The 21,401-nt window shown below is 42.6% G+C and overlaps 1 protein-coding gene across 2 annotated transcripts in view; it reads left to right on the forward strand.

The window, feature by feature from the left end:
- The window catches only part of LOC138569614 (uncharacterized protein KIAA1958-like), a 182,355-nt gene extending 164,321 nt beyond the window's left edge, over window positions 1-18,034 (forward strand). For both annotated transcript variants that reach the window (XM_069647756.1, XM_069647749.1), the window contains exon 4: window positions 15,188-18,034. In XM_069647756.1, the coding sequence (XP_069503857.1) occupies window positions 15,188-16,032 (845 nt within the window). In that variant the 3' untranslated portion in view covers window positions 16,033-18,034. The remainder of the gene's footprint in view (window positions 1-15,187) is intronic.
- Window positions 18,035-21,401: the final 3,367 nt, after the last annotated feature.

The raw sequence follows: 21,401 nt of genomic DNA on the forward strand, positions 1-21,401 counted from the left end.
GTTGGCCCGTTTATGTGGGTGCAGAGGTTGATCAAGTCTAGGCAGTTGACCAGAGAGTGGTTCATTGGGTTGGTCGGGATGTCAAGCCAGATATTGAAATCTCCTAGAAGAGTGAGGGTGGGATGGTTTAATTCGATGGTGGCTATCGAATCACAGAGGTTGCTTGAGAATTGTCTCTCATAGCCAGGAGGTCTGTAGATGATTAGGAAGCTGTGGGAGAAGGTTGGGGGAGGGATAGTTTGATGAGAAGCGAAGGGATGGTTGGCTGGCTGTCGGTGATTGAGGCAGAGAAGTGTGATTTGAATGACGATTGCTACTCCTCCTCCTCTAGAGGGTCGGTTAAGTGGGATGAAGGAGTAGTCTGGGTGGAAGGCTTCATTGGCGATTGAGGCAAAGTCGTCAGAGAACCAGGTTTCTGTGATAAAGACTAGGTTAGGTCTGGTTTGTCTGAGGGGAGGAGGTCAAAGATGCTGTGTTTGTTTCTTGCTAGAGATCGGGCATTAAAGAGGATGCATCTTACTTCGGTACAGGAGGATGATGTGGAGGTTGCAGAGGTGAAGGCTGGGAGGGGTGGGGGAGCGGTGGGGTAGTGGGCCAGAGTGGTGTGGGGGTGGGCGGAGGGGGGTGATGGGAGGGAGTGGAATCTGGGGGGTGGGAGAGGGTGGATGGTCGGTGGTCGATGGGAAGAGTAGGCGGGCGGTCAAGGTGGTGGTTGTGGGTGGGGTTGCACGGGTGTGTGAGGTTGGTTGGAATTGGCTCAGGTGATTCAAAAGTGAGGTGTAGGGGGTTGGGAGTTCCAGTTGTGCTTGGTGAGAAATCAAGGGAGAGAGGCTTTAGGCAGGGTGAGGAAGGGGGGAGGGTGGTGCTGATTGAGAATGGAAGATTGAGGTGGTGGGTCGGGACAGGAGTGGCGAGGAGAAATGAGAGATTGAGGGAGACCAGGTGCATTTCCTTTTCAGGGTTTTTGATGCAGTTGGAGTGTGAGAGAGGGTAGGGCGGTCGGAGGGTGAAAGGGATGCGGCTACTGTTTTTGCCAGGGCGAGAAGTGCAGTTTTTAGAGAGGGGAAGGAGTGGGGTCGGGGAGGATGTCTAGGGGAGTTGATGAGAGGAAGCGGGAGGAGGGATGGCGTGGCTGGGTGTGCCTTGGAGGCAGGGCGGGTTGTTTGTTGGGGACACCGGGGGTGCGGGCAAGCTGATTGATGATGGTAGGAGCAGGGGTCTTAGGATGGTTGGCTCGCTATCGGGCTCCTATGGCTTGCTGTTTGGATAGGGGTTGGGTTGGGGGTACGGTGGACAGCGAGTGGGTTGAGAATGCGGTGGCGGGTTGGCTGGTTTCGGATGGGTTGGTTCTTCTGTCTTGGGAGTTCAATTGGGAGTGGGCTGGGGATGTGGTGGAGGGTGGGATGATTTGGGGATGGGGGAAGGGATGTGGGGTGGAGGGAAGGGAGGTGGGCGTGGGTGTGTCTATATCGTCGGACCATGGTGGGCCTGGTGGACTCATGACGTGGCTAGGATAGAACTATGCTATGGTTGGCATTGGATGCTTTTGTTCACAGTTTCAAGATCAACTATACCACAGGATGGAATTATTCACACTTTCTGAAGTTCAAGTTAAGTTATACCACAGTTAGGGACACATTCTAAGTTCAACTATACCACAAGATGATATTATTCTCACCTTCTAAGTTCAGTTATACCACCATTAGGGACACATTCTAAGTTCAACTATACCACAGGATGATATTATTCACAATTTCTAAATTCAACTATATCATGGGATGATGTTATTCATATCTTCTAAGTTTGCCAATGTCACAGTTAGGGACAACTTTCTAAGTTTAAGTGTGCTACAGGGTGGTGTTATTCACACCTTCTAAGATCAACTATATCATAGGGTGAGATTATTCAAATTTTGCAGGTTCAGCAATACCATAGGATGATTATTTCACATTTTCTAAGTTCAGTTATACCAAGTTCAACAATACCACAGAGTGATATTTTCACACTTTCTAAATTCAGTTATACCACAGTTAGGGATACCGTCTAGGTTGAGCAGGACCGCAGGAAGATATTATTTACACAGTTATATTCAACACTTTCTGTATTCAACTAAACCACAGTTATGATATTAGGCACACTTTCTATATTCAACACTTTCTATATTCAACTAAGCCACAGTTATGCTAATTGGCACACTTTCTATATTCGGCTAAACCACGGTTATGCTATTAGGCACACTTTCTATATCCAGCTAAACCATAGTTATGCTATTAGGCACACTTTCTATAGTCCAATAAGCCACAGTTATGTTATCATGCACACTTTCTATATTCAATTAAGCCACAGTTATGCTATTTGGCACACTTTCTATATTCAACTGAGCCACAGTTATGCTATCAGGCACACTTTCTATATTCAATTAAGCCATAGATATGCTATTAGGCACACTTTCTATATTCAACTGAGCCACAGTTATGCTATCAGGCACACTTTCTATACTCAATTAAGCCACAGTAAAGCTATTTGGCACACTTTCTATATTCAACTGAGCCACAGTTATGCTATCAGGCACACTTTCTATATTCAATACTTTCTATATTCAACTAAGCCACATTTATGCTATTTGACACACGTTCTATATTCAGTTAAACCACAGTTATGCTATTAGGCACACATTCTATATTCCAATAAGCCACAGTTATGCTGTCAGGCACACTTTCTATATTCAACACTTTCTATATTCAGCTAAACCACAGTTATGCTATTTGGCGCACTTTCTATATTCCAATAAGCCAGAGTTATGCTATCAGGCACACTTTCTATATTCAACACTTTCTATATTCAACTAAGCCACAGCTATGCTATTTGGCACACTTTCTACAGTCAGCTAAACCACAGTTATGCTATTAGGCACACTTCTATATTCAACACTTTCTATATTCAGCTAAACCACAGTTATGCTATTAGGCACACTTTCTATATTCAACACTTTCTATATTCAGCTAAACCACAGTTATGCTATTAGGCACACTTCTATATTTAACACTTTATATATTCAGCTAAACCACAGTTATGCTATGTGGCACATTTTCTATATTCATTTAAACCACAGTTATGCTATTAGGCACTCTTTCTATATTCAACACTGTCTATATTCAGCTAAACCACAGTTATGCCATTAGGCACACTTTCTATATTCAACACTTTCTATATTTAGCTAAACCACTGTTTTGCTATTAGTCACACTTCTATATTCAACACTTTCTATATTCCAATAAGCCACAGTTATGCTATCAGGCACACTTTCTATAGTCAATTAAGCCACAGTTATGCTATCAGACACACCTTCTATATTCAATTAAGCCATAAATATGCACACTTTCTATATTCAACTGAGCCACAGTTATGGTAACAGGCACACTTTCAGTATTCAATTAAGCCACAGTTATGCTATCAGGCACACTTTAAATATTCAATCAAGCCATAGATATGCTATTAGGCACACTTTCTGTATTCAACTGAGCCACAGTTATGGTATCGGGCATGCTTTTAATATTCAATTAGGCCACAGTAATGCTATTTGGTACACTTTCTATATTCAACTGAGCCATAGTTTTGCTATCAGTCACACTTTCTATATTCAATACTTTCTATATTCAACTAAGCCACAGTTATGCTATTTGGCACACTTTCTATATTCAGTGAAACCACAGTTATGCTATTAGGCACACATTCTATATTTCAATAAGCCACAGTTATGCTATCAGGCACACTTTCTATATTCAAATAAGCCACAATTATGCTATTTGGCACACTTTCTATAGTCAGCTAAACCACAGTTATACGATTAGGCACACTTCTATATTCAACACTTTCTATATTCAGTTAAACCACAGTTATGGTATTAGGCACACTTTCTATATTCAACACTTTCTATATTCAGCTAAACCGCCGTTATGCTATTAGGCACACTTTCTATATTCAACACTTTCTATATTCAGCTAAACCACTGTTATGCTATTAGTCACACTTCTATATTCAACACTTTCTATATTCAGCTAAACCACAGTTATGCTATTTGGTACACTTTCTTTATTCTTTTAAACCACAGTTATGCTATTTGGTACACTTTCTATATTCATTCAGTTAAACCACAGTTATGCTATTAGGCACACTTTCTATATTCAACACTTTTATATTCAGCTAAACCACAGTTATGCTATTAGGCACATTTTCTATATTCAACACTTTCTATATTCAACTAAACCACAGTTATGCTGTTTGGTACACCTTCTATATTCAGCTAAACCACAGTTATGCTATTAGGCACACTTTCTATATTCAACACTTTCTATATTCTATTAAACCACAGTTATGCTATTCAGCACACTTTCTGAACTCGGGAGGTTTGTGTAGACTATCTAGAAGTGAGATTCAACTCAATGGGGCAAATCAGGTGCACTCAAAGTTGTTGGGAGTACAGTTTAGATGCAAGAGTTTATAACAGTAGGGCATGTAGGGTTGCGTTGTAGGATAGTATGGCGTGAAGTAATTGCTTCAGTCCCTACCTTTGCCACACTTACTTTTTTGGTGGGTGCTGGCTTCCTGCTTCTCCTGCGGATACCTGCAGATATGATCAGCAGCCATACTTTGCCTCAGGGTCCTTAGCCGAAGGAGGCTGCTGGGCAGAGGGCTGCCCTGGGAGGGCCAGTTAAGACCAGTTGCAAGAGCCAATGGGAGGGAGGGAGGGCGGGCTCAGGAATCGGGAAGAGGGTGCAGGGAGGGAAGGGATGCAAGGGCCTTCTCCTCGGCACGGGCCCACAACAAAATGGGCAAAACAAATACAAATAAGGCGCTTTCAGGCGCTCTCACTCACCGGGCTCCTGGGATGTTAAATGGAGCCGGTGAGCCCTCGCGAGTCGCTAGACTCAGCTGGCACAAATGAATGGACCATTGGGAGGGAGGGAGGAAGAGCGGGTCAGGAGGCGGGCGGGCTCAGGAATCAGGAAGATTCCGAGGAGCAGGCCCTTGTGTGGAGGGAAGGCACACAAGGGCCTGCTCCTCGGCACTGACCCACAACAAAATGGGCAAAGCAAATACAAATAAGGCGCTTTCAGGCGCTCTCAAACACCAGGCTCCTGGGATGTAAAAAAAAAAAAGATAAATGTATAGCAGTACTGCAGGGAAAAAACAGAAATGAACACTGCACCACTCTCAAGCAGTCTAAGACTGCTTTATTCACAACATTTATAGGTTTTCAGTACCTTGACTTCAGTACGGTGAGTGGAAGATTCTATGACTTTACCAAGGTTGATTTCAGTCTTCCCAATTAGCACAATGGCCTTCTATGTTAAGCCTATGAGACTTAGCTTCCCACAGTCACTTCCCCAGTTTTCGAGAGATAACCAGCACAGTTACATTACAATTAAGGCTCACACTCTTCATCAACATTCGTTTGAAATAACCATTGTTTGTGAACAGTCTAAGCATCATATTTCTACAAAGCATGTCAGTAAATACAGCATTAGTTGCCACATGGATTAATTTGCCATCCCGGCTGTGAGCATATCATTCAAAATGGAGTCTTTTTCAAAGCTACATGGGGCCTCGTACCTAGTCTTTCTCAAACCAGTGTACCTTTTTTTACTTACAGATTCAGTTATAATTACATTTTCGACCAGCATTCTTTGAGGCAATAATGACCAAATATCTGCTGAAAGGCGGTGTGTGAGAGGAAGAATGCGGTGGGCTGGAAAGGGTGGTCGTTGTGGGTTTGGGCAGGTGTATATCACGAGGTGTTAAGAAAGCGCCCATCCAATAGGAGGATTGTGATTTCTTTTCTGAATTGCAGGAGGGTGGAAGCAAATCTGATGTTAGCAGATGCCGATTTTTTAGACAGTATATTGACCCCATACAGCAACAGTTCAGCTTCCTTTTTAATTGGAAGCACATCTGTTATTTCTGAATGTTGCTTTCGTTGATGCTGTTTTGAAATAGTGTGTTTTGCCATTTCATTTGGAATGTGTAGATCATAGAGATGCTTTTAATGACCCCAGAGGCGGGGACATTGCCACTTGGTAATAGCCTGGGGTCCCAGTTAAAGGCTGAAACGGAGCAAGGGCCTTAATGCAGGAATGTTATACTGGGATTTCAATAGCTTTTGTTAAAAAATCTCTTCTCCCTTGGCATGTTGACTATCGGAGCAAGGGATGGGAGGCAGCAAGGTGCCAACCTGAGGCCCTGTAAGTGAAGGTGTTATAGTCTGGAAGGCAAAGTGTGGAGGCGGGAGGGGAGGGAGGGAGTGGTTGGCGCATAGCAAATCATGGTCGGAAAGGTGGGGACTGGTAAAGGGGAATGAGCGCGGAATGGAAAAATGGCCACATCTGAAGCATCCACAAATCAGGGGGCTGGAAAGGCAAGCCAATAACATAAGTTAAGGCTCACCTTTGAAGCCACCTGATTTTCTGTGATGCTGTGTAACGTCAGAGGCCGGGTGAAAATGCTAGTAACTTATTTTATGATCTATTTAAACTTATCTATCTATCTATCTATCTATCTATCTATCTATCTATCTATCTATCTATCTATCTATCTATCTATCTAACCTATTTTTATATTGCAGCACTCACTCAAAGGCCTCAGGGTGCTCACAAAGACAAACAAACAAAAAACAAAAAATGGTCAGCAAGAGAGTACAAACAAAGAAGCAAATATTAACCTAATTATTTGTCCAAAAGGAAAGTCTTCAAGTGTTTTTTAAAAAGAGCGGTAGATGCGCACTCCTTCAAGTCCAGTGGGAGTACATTCCACCGGGCCGGAGCCCAAGCATTAAAGCTAGCAGCACCGATTTTTTTAAGGTTTAACTCGTGGTTGATAGAGTCTAGTGGTGACATTGGAGCGCAGGACGCGTCTACAAGGGATATTATTCACTCTTGAAGACAGGTGTGTAGCATGTGAAACAGGACCACAGTAGTTATGGAGATAGTTTATAAGGTTTATTTAAGTTACAATTAGATTATATATTAAATATGAGTATAAGTATATATGTATATAAAATAGGGAAGGAGTCTCTGGAGGGAGATGCTTCTCTGTCTCCAACTGTCCTCAGAGTACTCGATTCCACTTCCACATTCTCCTTCTGGAATCCCTGTGGATTCTGCATCATAGCAGTACAGGATGCACCATGCTACACATCCCCTTTCTTTCTAAAGAATATTCACTCTCTATAGTCCATTAATCGTTCCGGTCTTCGGTATCTTCTCCCAAAACATGACATAGGAGCTTGTGTTACATTCAAGGCATATATGGAGTTCATCGGTAAGGAACATTTCTTATTCTGTTTAATGTCACCCATATAATTTCTATCACCACTTTTACTTGCACCTTCACCAACATTCTTACCAATCACTTCCAAGACTCTTCCATTGTTCCTTACCCTACCATCACTTGTTCTTATAGCATGCTTAAATACCTCAATAATTTGAATAGGATCCGACCATTTAATTCCTCTCACTCTCAATGCTTCAGGTAATTTCACTCTGACTAAACTTCCTACTCTAAGTGTTTCATTACACCTGAATCTCTTTTTATCATGCTCAACTTTGTTTCTAAATTGTCTCTGCCTTATCTTATCTATAGCATTACTGGTTCCAACTTCCATACTTATCACCTCACCCATCCATCCAGGACAGAGCTTGGTACTAGCCTTTCTACCCCTGCTCAATTCGAAAGGTGATATACCTGTCGAACTATGCGGTGTAAATCTGTGTGCCATTATGACGTTCTTAACTGATTCTTTCCAACATACACCATTGGCCCATGCCCATCTAATGGCATCCTTAAGTATTCTATTGTATCTTTCAACCACCCCATTGGTTTGTGGGTGATAAATCGCACTGGTCACATGTTTAATTGATCTCTTTACTAAATAGTCTTCCATTTCTTTGAGACAAATTGGGGGCCATTATCAGTTAATATAACTCCCGGATATCCTTCCCTACTACATACTTCTTCCATGAAATTAATAATGTTTTTTGTCGTGACACTTGACATTTTTACTTCTGCCCATCTTGTTAAAATATCAATCATAACCACACAAAATGTCTGGCTACCTTCACTCCATATGGGGCCCATAATATCAATTCCCACTTTCAACCATGGTCTGCTCCGCACATCAGTCAACACCATTGGATATTCATTACTCATACAACCCTTATCCGATTTATTACAAAGGATACAGTTTCTTGTGACTCTCTCGATCTCTGCATCGCATCCCGGCCATCAATATGTGTTCCTTATTCTGGACTTAGTTTTGGAAATTCCTTGGTGTCCTTCATGGCCTAGATCAATTATTTTCTTCCGTAGATCTTTAGGTGGAACCAATCTATCCCCTCTGAGCAAGTATCCATCCTGTACACTCAATTCATCCCTGATACTCCACAGTCCTTGTACGTCTGCTTCCTTGACCTTGGAGATAGGGACTTGTCTTTTGTTCATATTTTCCATCACAAACTGTAGCTTGCTATCTTTACTCATTCCTGTAAGCCATTCCTCCTTGGCAATAGCTGTATCTTGAACCATGCATATCATTTCCTGTTGACTCTCTTCATCATCCTTTTTATTATCTTCTTGGGTATTTGTGAGTCTGGATAGACAATCTGCAGCATAATTCCTCACACCTGGAATATACTTGACCACCACATTGAACTCCTGCATCCTATGCACCCATTTCCGTATCCTTGCTGACACTTTGTCCAAACCCTTATTCATAAATATCTCCACAAGTGGCTTGTGATCTGTATTTATCTCAAATTGTGTTCTCCACACAAAACTCCTGTACTTGTCCACAGCCCACATTATGGCTAAAGCCTCCTTTTCGATAGTCGCATATGACTTCTCAGCTCCCTTTAATAGTCTCGAGGAAAACGCAATTATCTTCTCCTCTCCATTATGCAGTTGTGCTAACACCGCAACTAGACCCACATTGCTGGCGTCTGTTGTGATTATTGTTCGCTGTCCTCTTGTAAAATTCTTCAGTGCCGGTGCAGTTGTGAGAGCATTCTTTATGTACTTGAAATCTTTTTCACAATTCTCGTTCCACTCATATTTAATATTCATTCTGGTGAGATCTCTCAACGCAGCCGTATGATCAGCAAACTTCCTAACATATTTAGAGTAATACTCAGCCATTCCCAAGAAGGTTCTTAATTCTTCTTTGTTACTGTGCTGAGCCATATCATTGATGGCAGACAATAAATCAGGTTTAGGTGCAATGCCTCGCTCCGATATTACATGGCCCAAGTACTCAATTTGCTCCCTGTAGATTTTCGATTTCTCTCTACTCAATGTCATGCCCATCTTATGCAGTTTCCTTAATGCTTCATCCAAAATTCTATCATGCTCTCTTTGATCTTCCGCGAATATGAGGATATCATCTTGAAAAAATACAATACCCTTATCACCATCAAAGAGGTGATGCATGGTCTTCTGAAATACAGAGGCTGCTGATATAAGGCCAAACAGCATTCTCTTGTATTGATATAAACCCTCTGGAATTATGAACGCTGTCAACTGTCTCGAGTCTTTATGCAAGCAGATTTGATGATACGCTGAAGTGAGGTCAAGGGTTGAAAACACTTTCGCCGAACCCATCATAGCTAACAATTCCTGACTGTTAGGAAGCGGATGCCTCTCAGGGATGATACACTTGTTCAGTTCTCTGAGGTCGATGCATACTCTTACTTTACCAGAGCTCTTCCTCACAACAACCAATGGTGATACCCACTCTGAAGCATCGATTTTTTCAATTATACCTTGTTCCTCCATTTTTTTTAATTCACTTTTGACCTCATCTCTCATTGCCAAGGGAACATTTCTGAGTTTCTGTGCAACTGGTACACACTCCTTTTTGAGCTGTATTTTATGCATAATCCCTTTTGCACAGCCTATTTCATCTCTGAATACTGCCTTCTTCACTTCCTCCGTAGACAATTCCCTGGATTCAATCATATAGACCGACTCTTCAGCGCTGGCATCCAATTTGACTTTCAACCATGCCTGATGTGTCCAACTGAGTAGTGGCGTTTCTCCTCTCCTTGACACATAAACTTTCACTTTGGCGACCCTATCTTTAAATGCTGCTTCCGCATCAAACCATTCAAGAATGTCAATCTTCACTCCTCCATAAGCATTTGGCTTGATGTCAGGCTCATTCAGCCATCTCGGACCAATTTTCCTCCAGATTCTTTCAGGTAGTAGCGTGTACTTTGCTCCTGAATCAGTCATCATCTTAACTGGATTACCATTTATCTTGATTATGGTCTTCGGACTCTTTAGTTCCATTCCATTTACTGTGCTACTGACAGCAAATACACATTCTTCCTCTTCATTTTCTTCTGTACCACCAATCCAGTTCATATTTGCTTTATCCAATCTGCAACATTTGGCAAAATGACCTTTGCCATTACAGTTTTTGCAAATTATGTGGATAGCTGGACACTCAGGACTGTTGGCCCAGTGCATGGGACTATAGCACCTGAAACATGTCCTGATTCTTCCTCTTCCTCTCGGATTCATCTGAGGACGTCTATTATTCACATAACGTCCTCTTTTGTACACTCCAAAACCACGTGCATATCCTCTGTTCCTTGTCTCACTGCCACTTCTCATATCAGTACCATGCCTATACATGCTCTGTGTTCTAGATTCCTCTTTCCGTCTCACCACAGCATTTTGATTATTTGATTCATCTGCTTTTGCCATCTGAATTGCATTTATCGAACTTTCCGACTTCACTGTGGTAACTTTCACTCTTTCTTCTAGTGTCTTTACACAATTCTCGATATGCTCCACTTCCTTGGCTATACGTAAAACAGTGTCTAAGTCAGGATCATCTTCTCCCCACAGTCTCTCCCTGATCTTGGTACTGTTGCACTCTAACATAAATTGATCCCTTAGCCTCTCATCAAGCTGTGGTCCAAACTTGCAATTCTTTGCTAGCTTCTTTAGGACTGTTATGAACTGCTCGACACTCTCTACACTTTCTTGTGCTCTTTTTCCAAATGTATATCTCTCCAGAATGGTACTTAGCTTCTTCTCATAGTGTTTGTTCAATTTTGCAATGCACTTTTCATATTCATTCAAGTCTCCTTCATCATCACCAGGTAAACTCGGCAAGTCCTCATACTTTTCCTGCCCCGCTGGCCCCAAACAGTGGAGTAATAATGACTTCTTTCTCTCCACACTATAGTTTGTCCCACAGACAACTGAGGCATAATGCTCAAACGATTTTAACCATCTCTTCCATGGTAAATTGGGCTCCCCAGCTTCCAGTAGAAACATGGCGGGTGGTGGGACAGTGTGCATTGACATATTGATAGCTCTAACTTGGTCACCTGCTCCCCTGTCCCCAATGGTTACTCCAGCAATCTTAATGAAAACACAGTATGGTTTCCACACGTGCTCTTGTTAGCCTCAATAACACCAAAATCCTAATAATTTGTGATGTCCCTTATCATTTGTGCAATGTCCAATGATAAGTACTGCGACGAGTAGGAGCAGGAATATCAAGATATAATAATTTTTTTTAAATTTATTTTTTATTTTTTTCTAATATTCTTCAAAGTGAGCGCTACAGTCAGCGCTACCACGGAAATTATCCGTTGACAATTTAAATCGCTTTATTTCGTCGTTTCTTGCCACTCCTTTACAACATCACGAGCATTTCACTTATAAATATTCATCTGCCAAACACAAGATGGCCGCCACAACGTGACGCACGTCACGGCGTACAAGGTCCTTTACTCCAAACCGCAAGCTACTCGGCACATGGAGCTCGCGATCGGCTTGCAAGCAGTGTTTATATTCGCTCACTGCTCGAGACGTTCACGCGCAGGCACAACTGTGAACTTTGAGTCTGCCTCAGCCTTTACACAATACAATATACAAAGGCTTGTCAATTTCATATAGTCCACTGCAATTCCTCACAGTTACTTCACGCTCACCTGGAAACTTCTGTATTTGCTCCAGGCTCTTCCAGGAACACGGTTTTCAAACTTCCTCATTGCCAATTGTAGCATGTGAAACAGGACCACAGTAGTTATGGAGATAGTTTATAAGGTTTATTTAAGTTACAATTAGATTATATATTAAATATGAGTATAAGTATATATGTATATAAAATAGGGAAGGAGTCTCTGGAGGGAGATGCTTCTCTGTCTCCAACTGTCCTCAGAGTACTCGATTCCACTTCCACATTCTCTTTCTGGAATCCCTGTGGATTCTGCATCATTGCAGTACAGGATGCACCATGCTACAAGGTGTAAAGGTGTTTGCCTCCGGAGGCACTTAAAATCCACAACCAGGCTCTTTAAACTGAATCCTATGTGGGACTGGAAGCCAAGGCAGTTTCCTTCGAGCCTCAGAGACATGGGATTGGTACTTTTTGTACCACTGACTGCTGTACAGCAGCATTCTGTGTGATCTGCAGCTTTCTTAGATTAGTCTGAGGAGTTACGATTAACAGGCTATTACAGGAGTCCAATTTCGTATTTATGATAGCAGCCGCAATCATTGCTCGATTCACCTCTGCCAAATAAGGGCAAATCTGCTCTAACAAGTGGACATAATAGGAACAAGAGGATTTAAGATAGGTGACATGTTTCTTAATTAAACGTTAGATGCAATTCCAGGAAAACTCCCAGTGTTTTGACAAAATCCAAAACTGTAATAATATTACCTGAAATCGTGAAGCTTTTATAACATGGGTCCAGTTTTTTCAGTTTTTATTGTGTTCCTAAAATGAGCAACCCTGTCTTAGAGTTGTTCAAAGTTAACAAATGTGTAGCCATCCACACCTGTATGGCTAGGAAAACTTCATGTATTCTTTCAGAATCATTAGTGTTAGAACCAGAAAGCTTGAACACGATTTGGGTTTCATCCACATAATTTGCAAATTGTACCCCGAAAGAAACAAGAAGTACACATAAATGTCGCAAGTATATATTAAACAGAAAAGGTGACAGGCAGGGGCCCTGAGGGACTCCACATGTGAGGGAGGTTCTACGTGATTGCGCATATGAATTATTTGAACCAGGCGGCGGCAGAGGGGGCACATTTGCCAACTTCGATCAATCTATCTGCCAACAGAGTATGATCAATTAGGTAGGTGGTGGTGCTGGCTTCTCTGGTGCTCGAAATTAAGATCCTTGTCTTATGCCCCAGTCTTGGCCCCCATGTCTACCCCCAAGTAGCCCAGACCTCTCTCCATCACACACAGTGATTGGGATCCACAGAAAATACATTGAGGCTCTCTGAGATTCCAAAAACCAAGAGTCATACCCTGTGTTTTGAAAATCTGCGGTCCCACAAATAGTGCAGTCTTCTGTGCGCCTCTGCTGTCCAAGTAGGACTTAGGATAGAGATATGTTCCAGTGCATACATCGCAGACTGAGGGTCCCTGAGTTTTAGTCCTGATTGCCAATCACACACTGTGCTGGATCACTAGATCACTTTATACTCTACTTCCCCTGCATTACAAAAACAACAGATCTTACATATAGATATTGAACATACTGGAACATTAAGTATACCACCATGTCATTAAAAAAAAAAATCACTAGAATGTTCAGAACATCATAGGAATAATATTGCGCATTTTCAACATTTAACTTTTAATCCCTTACTCACATGTGTGAAGGTTATTGCCACACTTGGCCCTGTGACTCTGAATAACTAGTAGAATGTTTGCCCTGCTGGGGATGCACACTGATATTAAAAAAGTGCCTGATGGCCCCTTCAATAAAGGTAAAGCCAAGGCACCTAATGTCGTTGGCACGCAGTGAAAAGGGGCATTCCCTTATTAACCTGGGGGAACATTTGGCCATGTGCATTCGTCATGTTATCACAGCATGCTCATACACAATCGGGTTCTGCAAAGTACTCTGCGTGTGTGTCACGGGAAGTGGAGGGCATGCATAGTACACCTGTGGGTATCCCTTGGGTGGGGGAAATGTATGGCCTCAGTGGCCATGCAAGAACTAAAGGAGGGTCCTGTTGCAGATTGTGCCATGTGATGGCATGTGCATAACCACGATAACTTGGCATAAGGCGGCCTATCAGTATTGGTGTTGGTACTCTAGCTGCACATTGTGACAGATCAGCAGGTCACTCGCCATTCTGCCTCAATGTGCTGTGCTGCTCCAATTTGTGGTGGCTGTACACAGCAACAGCTTTATTTGTGTACTGTGGATGTTTGTCAGAAGTGTGCATAGCCTGTCTGCATTGGGCATATTGCACACCATAGCTTATGCCTACAAAACTGTAGCAGGTAAGAAAGAAAATAGTGTGGCTAACACAGACCACCCCATGTGGTTGCGGCTCTAGTTTTGAGTACAGTCGATTACTGCAACTCACTTTATCTGCGCCAACCTGCCTATATTATAAATATATGCCGCTAGAGCAGTCTCCCGCCCTCCCCTTCGTACTCACATGTCACCTGTGCTCAGAGAATTACACTGGCTTCCTGTGGAGAAGCGAATTCTGTTCGAATCACTGTGCATTGTCCACTGTGCCTTTTATAAACAAGGAGCTGAATACCTCCAGGAAATGTTCTCCCAGTATTTACCTTCTCGTGCCCCCCAGTCTCAGTCTGCTTTACTGCTATCGGTGCCCCGTATCAGGCTGGCTAGGATGGGGGGACGTGCCTTTTCGGTGGTGGCCGCTAGGTTCTGGAACGGACTCCCATATACGCTACGTGCCACTACTGACCATCACTCTTTTCGACGATCACTTAAAACACTGCTCCTTTAGTCCCTTATGTTCCTCCTCTTCTCTCAGAGCCATAGCGCCCCTGGGTGTACGTGTGCTTTATAAATCTGCCTAACATAACATAACATGTATGTGTGGAGCTAGTCGGGGAAGGGCTGCACGAAAATCTTTTTTGGAAGGATGTCGCCGTGTAAGATGCTCCCATCGTTGTGCCATCCTTCTCCCAGAGGCTTCCGAACATACATCGATGGCACAGGGACCTGTGTACAGATAATTGGGTAGGGCTTGAGCTCTGGGAAGGGAGGGTATAGAGAGAAGGGTGAGGGGGAGTAGAGTTATTGCAGCATTCTTAGAAAGGGGCAGCATGGGTAAGGTAGCAATCAAATCCCAATCCTAATTAACCATCTTCTTTCTCTTACAGAGATTCCCAAAAAGGCTGACAGTAAGAAAGGCCGGACCATTGCTGATATCAGGATGTTCCGTGATTGGCTAACTCTAAATTACCCAGAAGAACATCGTGAGGTGCAGGCAATGCCACCTCAAGAGCTTGACAACTACTTGACTGCCTTCTACACCAAAGTGCGTAAGGTGAACGGCATGGAGTTCTCAGCCAACTCCTTCCTATTCTTCCAGACAAGCATTGACCGCTACCTACGGGAGAACAGGTATGAGTACAACATAGCAAGAGGCGCACAGTTCACCACTTCACAGGAGGCTTTGAAGCACAAGTATCAGAACCTTCTGCAGAAAGAGAAGGAGAGAGATTGGACCATTGTACAGAAGCTGAGTGACAAGGATGTGGAAAGCCTTCGAAAGAAAGGCGTCCTAAGCCGCCTCCACCCAGAGGGGTTACTGAACCTCCTCTTCATAAACAATGTCCGTGGTTTTGGAGTCCGGCGCCAGCTGCAGGGCACTGCCTTGGCCTGGGGGCATATCACTGTGAAGAAAGCACCAGATGGATCTGAGTGCTTGGAATGGAAGGGAAATCAAACCATAGAGGCAGATACTAAAGATTCAGCCCCTCGAATTTACTCAAAGCCCAAAGACCCAGAGAACTGTCCTGTGCTTGATTATCAGGAGTATGCCAGGAGAAGGCCCATGGACATGCTGTTCGATGCAGCCCCATTTTACTTGTCCCCAAAACCACTTTATTGCCTTTGGGACCAGACCTGGTACTGTCGGAAACCTCTGGCCAAGTCTAAAATGAGCAAAATAATGAAGATTATAATCCATCAAGTAAAGCAGTCTGACACCAAGACCAAGTAAGGGGGTCTGTGGGCTGCAGCACCAGTCCACGGGAAGTCCATGAAATTCTAATCTTGGTTCCCACAGTCAGAGATTTTAGCATATTTCTTTATTGATTTGTCGATTTGTGGCATCACAATTTGCCGTGGTTTGTCATTTGGATTATTTTATCTAGTCAGTGTTAATTCGTTGTTTTTGTTCTTTCTGAAAATCAGTCGGCTCCTTGTGTCTTTCTGGGATTTAGTCTAAGTGTTGTGTTGTATGTACAGCCAGAAACCTTGCTTCTTTCGTTAGTCAAGTGTGAGTTGATGCATGTTAAGTCTAATTCCTGTATTTCTCCATAGACAGTAGGTTTGATGTGTGTGTTTCAAAGATTTACTGAGTATCGTTAATTTAGGGCTAATGTTGTAATTCTGAGTTCGCCCAAATCTTGTTTTGTGCAGGATTTAAGCCTCGGTTTTTGTGTCATTTAGAGATTCAATCTTTGACCTGATTAAGTTTAATTCTCGTTTTTTAAATTGGTGTTTATTTATTTTAGGGCTTGAGTCTGATTTAGATGCTAGGTCTATGCCTTTCTTTTAGTCAGATTCCTGTTTTGTTCAGGTGTTAAGGGTGATAAATGATTCCTTAATGGGCTATTCACAAGTCTTTCCATTTCAGTGATAAAACGTGATTATTGTGTCTTAAAGGGGTTTAATTGTGAACATTTTTCATTTGAGGAGGCAGGTTTTTTAAATTGTATTTAAGGGCTTTGTATAGTTCTTTTTCTCTGAAAGGTATAACCCAGATTTGTGTTTGGTTTAATATGATTCATGGACTGTTCAGGGATTGTGTGAGGGTCTTTTTTATTTCAAATGTCAATTGGTTCCTTCCTTTCAGAGAGGTAAGCCTGACTCGCATAGTGCTTTAGTGTGCTTTTTATGTGTGTCAAATCTGCTTTGCATTCAGACAAGTCTGACTCGTGTTTGTTTTTGGGAAAATATCCAAATTCCATTTTTTTAAGGGGTTACTTTTTTAAGTTGTATGTCTTCTTATTCTTTATTTCTTTCAGGGGTTATGTCCAAAATTTCTGTCTTTTCATTGTTAAGTCTGTTTGATGCCTCTCTTAATAGGCAATTCCAATTGTTGTGCTATGTTCAACCTATGGCAGAGAGATAGCTAACTGTACCAATCTAGCCAGATTGGAAGTTAAAGGTCCTGTCTCTTATGAAAATTGGAACTAGGTTTCCAGCTGAAAACTCACATTCTTCACCCTTGAAATAAATACTATTTGGAAGTTCAGTGGAATTTCCTTCTTTAATAACAGTCCAAAATGAATCCGGCATTCTACCAGTTGGGTTAAATTCATGTCTTTTATAGAAGTTCATTAGCATGCACACCTCTTAGCTGTTTAGTAGGGCTACTGTCTTTGCTATGATCCATATGGTTACTCTCTGTTGGTGGCACAGCACCATTTCCATCTTTGCTGCAAGTTCTGGATGAGCAATTTACCTATTAGCAGTTAAGCATGATTCAATTTCTCTGTTAGCAGTATGTTTGAATTTGCTGTTCAGATCCCTACCTCTGCTGCTGGATGTACCTTTTATATCAATATTCAAAATCTACCTGTTAATTATTTTGATATGTTCTATTTTGCCCACTGAAATTAGATGGCAGGTTTCACCTCTCACTTGCACTGGAAACCAGGAGGATCTTTAAAGGATTTCTTGTTGAACAAGTTGTCTATAAAATGCACCTGCTGAGAGACGGTCTCCACTTGTAACAGTATAAGCCCTGCTACTGAATTTCTACCTGTCGGTGTGATGTAACTGTGCCCTTCCAATCTGTCCTAGGCTCTGGGAAACTATTAGCAACGTATGTCTCTTGGCTTCCCTAGGCCTGCATGCTTCCTTTCTTTCGCAGAACCTGCAATTAATATTCAGATTCGGAGGACAGGCAATGAATCAAATTGTATGCATTTTTGTAAGGAAATGGTCATTTTACATTTTAAAATAAAAATGTCAAACTCTATAATCTGATACCACTTTTTGGGATTGTTGCGTGATTTTATCACAAAAAATAACTATCTCATTGAAGTAGTTATACATAGGTTCCTGCTATGCCTGTGTTCTATTGGTTCAGATTAAACATTTTGTATCATCTTGTTATAATTGGGACGTAGCGATGTTTGTAATGTAGCAGATTCTTCTGCAGTACTCTCTCAGGTGAGTGTGACATGGCACCATCGTTGTATGATTGCTTTTTTGTGTTTTATTTCCCATATGTTTGCAATACAAGACACAAACCAAATGAGAAACCTTCAAAGTATCATACCAAAAATAAAAAGCATTCTATACATTTCCCAGTATAAAAATACAAAACATTGTACAAATCCTAATAAAACCCCAAAATGTCCTATTTCAATTTTTCTGATTTACATAGCATTATAAGATGCCGAAAACCAATGAATTCCACATAGCAGGCTAATGGGCACATCCCCAACATAAAACCTTTTGGTGAAAGCTATGTTCCCGAGGTATCCTCTTTTAACCTCTTTAATGTTTTAGAGAGAAATTCACATAGCACCGAAATCAAACTCTGCGTTGTGTGATTGCTTTAAATCTGATTGGACTGTGGTTACGTGACTTTCCATGGGGTGAGTGTGGTATGACACATTTATTGTGTGACTGCCCTGCCCTGCAGTGATTGTTGTGAAGTATATATACTGTATGACTGTTCATATGGTGTGGGTTATTTTTTGGGGACTGTCCTGGGAGTGAGTGTGGAGGAAGGAGTCCAAACCTACCTCGAACAACACCACATCCACGGTATCCACCAATCCTGATTCTGACCTCCCCATGGTACAGAATCCACTACTGGACTAAACAAATCAGATTAATGCCATCTGTGACTCTAGCAAACTCGCTCTCATCCTCCTGCTTGACCTTCCTTCAGACTTCGACCTAGTCAACCACCAAATTCTTTGCCACCATCTCACTTTTGCAGCCAACTTCACACCAGAGGCCACCAAATGGATTGCCTCATTTCTAACCAACAGATCCTCCCAAGTTTACCAGGGCAACTAAACTGTCCTCCTTATCCCAGTCTCCTGTAGAGTCCCTAAAGGCTCCTGCGCCCCCCCCACATTCTACAATAGCTATACTAAACCACTCTTCGAACATCTTGACTCTTTAGGCATCTCTTACACAAACTACGTGGATAACGCCCAAATCTTCATCACGCCTACCTCACAGACATAACCTACCTGAATGCCATCTATGAAACCACCGAAGCCTGGATGGCCTCCCACAGTCTCTGTCTAAATGATGACAAAACAGAGATCTTGATTGTCGGTACCCAAGCACCACTTTCTAAACTTGATCCGGCATACCAATACTTTGCAATTGATGGCAACCCAATTCCAGTCTCTCCCTTCATGAAAACCCTTGGAGTCAACCTCGATGGCACCCTTAGCAGGTCAAAACATATTAATGCCATTGCCTTCTCAGCGGCCTACACTACCAAACTCCTGAATACCTGCAGACCTTTCCTCTCAACGTGCAGCAACCTCACTATTGCTCGTACCATCATTGGCTCGAAACCCGACTACTGTAATGCTCTTCTCACAGGCACCACTGCAGGGAAACTCAACAGACTGCAAGTCATACAAAACAATGCTCTCAGGGTAGCCCTTGTTATCCCCAAAAGGGAGCACATCACTGCCTCTAGAATGAATGCTCATTGGCTTGCAGTCCGGGATCGTATGAAATTCAAAATTCTTACCATTGCCCACTGTTGCCTGGCCGAAGCTGCACCACCCTACCTTTTCCAAAGGATCGCCAAAGCAGAACACATCAGATGCACACGCTCAACCAACAACAACAAGCTCTTCGTCTCCCAGATCCAAACGTGCTTGAGCGGGCGGCTCCAGCTTCCCTGTTACTGCCCCTGTATCCCCCTACCTCGCTTCAGAACCTTCCTACTGGTCCTTTAGGAAACAACTTAAAACTTTGCTCTTCAACTAAATATGACTATTGAACCATGAATCCATTTCCTCAGCTTATACCGATTTGATCTCCACTTTAACCGGCACTTAAATTCCACAGGGCTAAGAGCGCTTTACAAACGTGAAAATAAATAAATAAATATTTCGTGTGGCATTTATTCTGCAACCCTTTAGGAATGACTGGCTCACGAGGCCTCCATTGTATAGCTCCCATACAGTTGTGTGGTTGTGAGATCTTCATTTTGTGTGGGCGTTCTAGAGGACAAGAGGGAACGGTGTTTGCGTGCCACCAAAGTCATAGCATGGGCTGGAAGTAAACTGCCTGGTCCCACATCCTTCTATGGCACTTCTTGAATGGTAAAAGGACAATAGGTACCAAACCACTCTAGTAGTAACTATTCACATGTAATGTACTCTCACCTAGACATATCCGTAGAGGAGCCACAAAGGTGGCTTGTAGTTAAGAAACCTCCCTAAATAGTTCATCTGGACATCAGGAGGAGAGCTCAAGTGCAACGTGCTCTCCTTGGAAGCAAGACAACACAGGTTCAATCCACGGGTCTGCACTTAGAAACCTCTGGGTATTAAGCGCGTTACAAATAACATATCATATCATCACTTGAGTTTGCTCTAACTAAAAACGCATTTCCAGTAGATCTCCAATTGTCTGTAGAGCAGCAGTCCATCCAGCAGGTTCCTGCCTCAAAAATGGGTGGCCCTTCCCAGAAGAAGTGAAGATCGAGATAGTAAGGCGGCAATGCCAAATAGGCTTTCCTTTCACACGGAGAAGGGCCTAAACAAGTCTCGAAGTGCCTGAGTCCTCAGTGTGCACATTGCACTTTCCGTGCCAATGCTCAGAAAAATGTACACAAGTATTGACCATCTCAAAATGGCAGATCGCATACTCTTTTCTGTAATGCTGAGACGTCATTACGCAGTTATTTTATGGAGATAAGCAGCAATGTGGCAGTTGATTTGCACATTTTGCAGCCATCATTATTTTAGATATGGATATAAGGAAAGAGGCACAGATTGGGAAAGCAGGCCCTTGTATTCTCAAGGTAAGTGTAGTACTGCTCTGCAATCTCTTCTAAGATCACACATATTGTGGGCATCCCTTGCTTGAAAAGGAAAAGTAACTTGCCTCTAGCAGACCTTCTTTAGCAAGGATATCCTCCCCAGGCTTATCATCAACCCTAGTGCTCTACCGTATTGGAGGCTGGGAGTGTACAATTATTTAATTGGAGAGCATCAAAGACATAGCAGGGCTCCCTGTGTGCTGAGCAGTCACGGACAGTGTATGCTGCATTGGCTTTAAACTATATGCCGGTCCAATAGCACAGCAAGTAGAGCACTTGCTTTGACATCTGTGCTAGAGCCTCCTGACGCAGGTTCGTTTTCCCTT

Source organism: Ambystoma mexicanum, chromosome 1p, assembly GCF_040938575.1.
Source record: "Ambystoma mexicanum isolate Mex_15411 chromosome 1p, UKY_AmexF1_1, whole genome shotgun sequence".
Classification (NCBI taxonomy): Eukaryota; Metazoa; Chordata; class Amphibia; order Caudata; family Ambystomatidae; genus Ambystoma; species Ambystoma mexicanum.